The following is a 6,406-nucleotide window of genomic DNA, read 5'->3' on the forward strand; positions in this document are numbered from 1 at the left end:
GCTTAAAAATGACATACAAGCTACTTCAGTTGTATAATAACACTAAAACTAATACTAGTACTAAAACTAATGAACTGCAGGGGACATTCTGCGGCCCTGAAGTTGACAAAATACAGTGTGTGAGATAGATTGTCATTCAAGGATTATTTCGTGTTTTTAGAATAAACAGACAGTTTGCAGGCTTTCGCTAATGATGGAGGAAATGTTATAGTTAGAGTGAGAAGATAAACCGCAATGGGACTGGCGCAGTGTAAGAGAGAAAGGCGTCTTCCTGCAATAAACAAATAACTAAATAAACGTCATCTCAGAAATGGTATGGTAGTGCGGAACTGATCGTGGGTCAGGGTTAAATAGACAGAAGACAGTCACTGACCTCGCTCCAAGGATGTCTTTCTTGGCCAGGCCAATCCCAGCAATGATTTTCACTCTAAGGATCCTAGCTTCATCCTAGAAAAGAAAAAGGTGTGATCAGAGAAAGAAATACGTGTTGTAATGATTGGTTGAAAGTGACCCTCCGCAAAAAAAAAAAAAAAAAAAAAAAAACGATCTGATTGAAGGGTATTGCAATTATTCTCATCCTGTCAGCCATGAGTTGTGAAAAAAATATCTTTTTAGCAATAACATTCTTTATGAGCGGCAGTTTACAAACAACGTGTTTCGTCTCTTTAGGTACTCTGACGTAACCGTAACGCCCATTGTAACTTATGTCGAAATACTCCTGACTCACGCAGAACCGTCACGAGACCCAGGCAGGCGATAGATTGCACGTACCTACCTACAACATCATTTACGATACGAGCATAACCAAGCACAGAGCTCAGTGATCTATACTTCCACACACAGACTTCTCTATTAACTGGTTTAGACCTCCCAAAGAGCAAATCCGCCTGCTGTATATTTATTAGTTCTTGGCTGCATTGGGCTATACTGTAGAATATACCGTCGTACACAGTGACAAGAGCCACCTTTATACAAATTGATTGGGTTAATTTAGGTCACATCACTCACAGAACAATACTAACAGCACTGCCTTCGTTTACAGCACACAGCTATCTTTTAAAGATTGACAGCGTTTGATAAGAAAGTCACATTGCTGAGTAAATACCTTTATAACCACCCATGGTGTAATAATAATTTCGCTGTTCAGAAACAGCTAGCTAACCAACACTTCAGCACAACTGAAGGACAAACAAGCTCATTCTAGTTCGTACAAACCAAGATCGAGGCTTTGGTTAGCAAAATCTCTCTTTAGCTAGTTATCAAATAATTTACCTCATCACACTGAAGCCCTCGGACCTCGGGTCCATGTGCAGCCATGTTCATATTCCAAACTAGGAAACGAGGCGTCGTTGCTATAGTGAAAACGAAATGAAATTAAAACAGAAAACAAAAGTGTCTTCTGTCCAGTTGCTCCCTTAAATCTTATTCTGTGGTTCAAACGTGAAGACGGTGGGTTAAATTCACGAGTGTGTCGTCGTTACGACGCTGACCATCATTCCTAGCTCTGTTTCCTTCAGCATACCACGCCTCCACGTCCGAATTACGTAGTTCAATCATAATAGAGGAATGTCAGCCGCAGTCGATTATTTTATGTTTTTTTGTATCTCCACCTGTAGTCGGTATTTGGAAAATATTTGCCACGATGGCCTATTTAACACTCCAAGCTTATCCAATTTATGAGTGCGTTTAGTCTATTAAAAAGTTAAACTTTAACTGCAAAACTTTCTCAACTCTAAACGTACGCCAACTTGAACTTCATGCATTGAACCACGTTAAAATTGAAAAAAAAAAAGTAGGTTAAGAACGTGCTTTTCTCGCTCTAAAGCTATCCTCCTGTCCTCTGTTTTCAATTGGTGTTTTTAAAACAGTTTAATAACTACCTAATAACAAGCTGTTCGTGGTCCTCCAAGACACAACACATGGACTAAAACTTAACCACTGGGACAATATTATCGTTACAACGAAGCTCCGTCTGTACGGCGTCTCTGCTGATCCTGTGTAGGCATCTGCACATTCTCTCAAGACGACAGGTCACTATGCAACATGCATAAAACTGATCCTAATCCATTCACATGACAGGGAAAATCCATCCATGATATGGAAAAGAATTTACTTAAACCGTATTCAGATTCACTGTGATTTTTTTCTTGGCTGAACTGCTTTGCTGTTAAAAATAATAATAAAAAAAGTTTTCAGCGACCATGATGCTTTGGATGACTGTGATACTGTTTGATGGATTTAGTTCATATTTACCTAATACTTAATACTGAATAAAATTACATGAATGAAATACCTCTGTTACAGACTGACAATCAAAAATAAAACAGTTTATGTCAACGGCGTTCGTAGCCTATGAAATGATGGGGGGGAGGGGGGGGTCCTTTTCAGGACAACTGATACTGTAACGTGAGTTGATAATGCGCATCCTTCTAAAATATGGATCCTCTGTTCAGTTAATCCTCCCTGAAACGTGCTTTTAATCTAAACTGTATTTCACGAATGTAGTTTCCAAAGAAAAGACTGAAAACCAGCAGTGAGAAGTGAAATGCAGCCTCTGCATTTAACCCATCCTCACACCAGTGAACACACACACTATGACCTGGGAGCAGTGGGCAGCCGCCGCCACTGGCGGCCGGGGGATTGTGTATACACAATTATAACAATTATAGTTATAACTATTACAATTAAAGAATATTTTAATTGAACCCAAACAAGAATAAGCTAATATAAAATACAGGGTAATTTCACAGCAGCTTTGCTGTTTAAAAATCAGATGTGAACAGAGAAGTGATCTATGGTCTTGGTTACAGATTTAAATGGTGGCTTTAAATTTCAAGTTTACCAAGACACAATAGGTCTCCCGGATTAAATTTGCTTTTGCAAAACCAGAGTGAGTGTATTTGAGATGGAGGCTCCACTGTCGTGTCATTCCACAGGGGTGGGGTGGGGGCGCTTTGTTACTTTTAAAATAAGAAAATTTAACCAAACTTTAATTAAGGATGTTTCCCCTATTGTCACGACGCGCCCCAACACCCCCCCCCCCTCCTTGAATCATTGCATCAACAGAAAACCACACTTCTATATTTACTTTTAAACAGTGCAAAGTACAATGTATACACAACCTACACACTGAGATTAGTTCAAGGACCTCGGGTCCACTGGTATCATATTCCAAGAGCACGCTGTCCAAACTACATTTTAAGCCCCACCCATCCATGTGTGAACCAGGAACTGCTTTTCCTAACACGCATCTTGCATGCAGCACTGGAGAACTGAAAGGTAAGATCGAACTAGCTTGTCGTTAAATAATCTTATCTTATTTTTCCACCGTGCATAATCGTGCGTGGGCCACATTTTGCCATATATATATATCGTGTGATCTAACCACGATCGTGGCAGTTATGTAACACTCAGGTTCTAGGGTAGGCTATAAGGAATAGCCGGCCCATTGTAAGATTGGACCGATTTATGAGTCCACTTGCTCTAAGCTACCGTTTGACATGTCAAATAGGTTTATCCAGCAGTACAGTACAACTTCATACACATCGAATTTTGTCCGAAGGCCTTCACAAGTTGCAAGGCAATGTTATCATGTATTAGACTAATATTTACTCGTGGCCGCTCACAGTACGTTTTCATCTAATTGTCATGTAACTACGCTAATTTTAACCGATGGTGTTGCTGACAGAGACCCCGTCGATTTGGAGTAGCGGCATACTTTCCTCCTCCATCACAAACAAATGGAAAAGAGCACAAAAACAGAAACGTACCTGATTACAGGTGGGGGAGGGTATTTTGGTTTCCGGTAAGTATATGAACCACAGTCAGAGGATACTTTTTTTTAATTTAACTTTACTAAAATATAAAATTTCATTAAATATTATTAATTCATTCCTATATGTGACACTACACTTAATGTCCACTAGGTGGTATCATGACATCAGATTTGAAATGCTGCTTACAGTGTTTTCAGGACACAGAGGATGTTTCCCTTTAATTCTAGCCAAGTGTCCAATACTAGCGTCTAAGATTTTATACACTGAATTAACAGAACACCGTTTCTGTGTTTTTAAATCTTACATTGTAATTAATTCAACAACAATACCTTTGGTTTCTCTCAGCCTTGCGTGTGCGCTCCATGAAAAGAAAAAAGCCCAAGTCTTCCTCTTTGACGTGAGGCCACCAAGTCAGGAGTTACCAGAGGGTATGGTGTTCCTTCAAGGTGACATCCGTGACTATGATCAAGTGAAGAAAGCAGTTGAAGGTATGGACTGTGTCTTCCACATCGCTTCCTACGGCATGTCGGGGAGGGAACAACTGAACCGACATCTGATCGAGGCGGTGAACATCCAAGGCACAGAGCATGTCCTCAGGGCGTGTGTGGATTATGGGGTGCCCAGACTGGTATACACAAGCACCTTCAACGTGGTCTTTGGGGGACAGGTGATCGAGGGAGGAGACGAGAGTCTCCCCTACCTGCCGCTGCACCTGCATCCTGATCATTATTCTAGGACCAAGTCGTTGGCGGAGATGCAGGTTCTGAAGGCGAACGGCACGGCGCTGAAAGATGGATCCGGTATCCTCAGGACCTGCGCCCTGCGGCCAGCGGGAATATACGGACCCGGAGAGCAGAGGCACCTGCCTAGGATCGTGGGATACATCGAAAGAGGGATCTTCAAATTTGTGTACGGAAAGCCCAGCAGCCTCGTGGAGTTTGTCCACGTGGACAATCTGGTGTCTTCGCACGTGTTGGCAGCCGAAGCCTTGACCCAGGAGCGTCAGTGTGTCGCCGCCGGTCAAGCTTACTTCATCTCCGATGGCAGACCCGTTAACAATTTCGAATTCTTCAGACCTCTGGTAGAGGGTCTGGGCTACACGTTCCCCAAAGTGCGCTTGCCCCTGTCTCTCATCTACTTCTTCGCATTCCTCACTGAGATTGTTCACCACTGCGTCGGAAGAGTGTATAACTTCCAGCCCTTACTGACTCGTACGGAGGTCTACAAGACCGGGGTGACTCACTACTTCAGCATGACCAAGGCAAGGACTGAACTTGGGTACGAACCTCAGAGATACGACCTGGACGAAGTTGTACAGTGGTTCAGAAGCAGAGGGCATGGCAAAAGAATGCGTAATACCTCACCAGTCAAACAGTTCATCCTCAACACAGTGATAATAGCTGCTTTTGTGGCTGTCATACTTTCATACCTCCCTGTTGTAGGACAGTAATGAGAATCTACCATACCTCCTGAAATAGTTTTAGAGTATTTTTTCAAAGTGTTTACATTCTCTTGGATTTAAAGTAAGGGAAACCTTAATAGATGGAATTTTAACATAGGTTAACTGACTTGATACTTATGTAACTGTTACTATACAGTTGAACTTTTCTGAAAGTTTTTTTTGACTGGGGTGCAAGCAAAACATTCTGCCTCTTTAACACAATGAATACCATTGAGGTGCTATTTGAATAAATGTCGTCTATCTCTCTTATTTTTGTCTGATTTCCATTTACTGAGCAAAAATGACCAGCTGAGAAACCTGAGATTCAACAGTCTATGTTAGGAAGAGCACAAAATAAAGTGTATTTTTGTGGGCACAAGTAGTTTATCTTTATCCATTTCCAACACGGTTAATGCATTTACTGAGACATTCTTCTAAAAATAAAGAAGCTGGAAATACATAACACATGCTAATGTTTAATACCACGATTATTTTACATTTACTCACAGCTTTAAAATGTTTGTCTAAATCATTAGAATTAGCTGTTGGTTTCATGAGCTACACGTTTTATCTGTTTCATCCTATGCTTTTGGTTGAACTTCGTTTCGAACTCGACGTTCAGTAAAACCTCCGGAGAGCAGCCTGATGGATGACTCAGTCTGCAAACACTATGCGACGAAATGTCAAGCTGCATTAACATGTTATAGTTTACTGATTGCAAAAGCATGTGTTTTCGATGTCATGAACCAAATACAAGTTCTAAGGGGAAAACTCTGCCCTGCCCCTGTACGCTTGGATCTCTTGGCCTTTGACTGTGAGGATACTGATGCGAGAACAAGAGACACATGAATTCAAAGTCCCTGAAAGTTTAAACAAGATTCCTTTGAAACAGAGAGAAAATAATCTTAGGAGTGATGAGTTGTAAAAAGGATTGACGCATGATAAAGTGAATGCAATCATTCAAAATTAGGGCCATATTTAAATCTTCTATCTTCTTACTTTCAATTTGGCACCCAGTTCTTTTTTTTATACACTAGTTTTCATCAAAATCCTGGTCGCCATCTTGTATTACCTTTATCCAAAAAAAAAAAAAAAAAAGCGACAGGACATTTGGTCACTCATACAGACTTGACACCAATACGTCGTGACTAAATTCGTTAATGACGCGGCTGCTTAAATGAAGTGGAAT

General features: G+C 40.9%; 2 protein-coding genes across 4 annotated transcripts in view; one reads left to right on the forward strand and one right to left on the reverse strand.

Annotated features, from left to right (window-relative positions):
* nedd4a (NEDD4 E3 ubiquitin protein ligase a) overlaps nucleotides 1–1,494 on the reverse strand; it is a 31,776-nt gene extending 30,282 nt beyond the window's left edge. For all 3 annotated transcript variants that reach the window (XM_030794122.1, XM_030794121.1, XM_030794120.1), the window contains exons 1-2: nucleotides 1,273–1,494; nucleotides 374–447 (exon numbers count right to left, since the gene is read on the reverse strand). In XM_030794122.1, the coding sequence (XP_030649982.1) occupies nucleotides 374–447; nucleotides 1,273–1,323 (125 nt within the window). In that variant the 5' untranslated portion in view covers nucleotides 1,324–1,494. The remainder of the gene's footprint in view (nucleotides 1–373; nucleotides 448–1,272) is intronic.
* A 1,732-nt stretch (nucleotides 1,495–3,226) lies between these two features.
* On the forward strand, nucleotides 3,227–5,481 carry sdr42e1 (short chain dehydrogenase/reductase family 42E, member 1). The gene is made up of 3 exons (XM_030766146.1): nucleotides 3,227–3,279; nucleotides 3,689–3,805; nucleotides 4,122–5,481. Exons 2-3 carry the CDS (start codon nucleotides 3,741–3,743, stop codon nucleotides 5,224–5,226), a joined length of 1,170 nt encoding a protein of 389 aa, XP_030622006.1. The 5' UTR covers nucleotides 3,227–3,279; nucleotides 3,689–3,740; the 3' UTR covers nucleotides 5,227–5,481.
* The last annotated feature ends 925 nt before the right edge of the window (nucleotides 5,482–6,406 follow it).

The sequence above is a fragment of the Chanos chanos genome, chromosome 2 (assembly GCF_902362185.1).
Source record: "Chanos chanos chromosome 2, fChaCha1.1, whole genome shotgun sequence".
Lineage (NCBI taxonomy): Eukaryota > Metazoa > Chordata > Actinopteri > Gonorynchiformes > Chanidae > Chanos > Chanos chanos.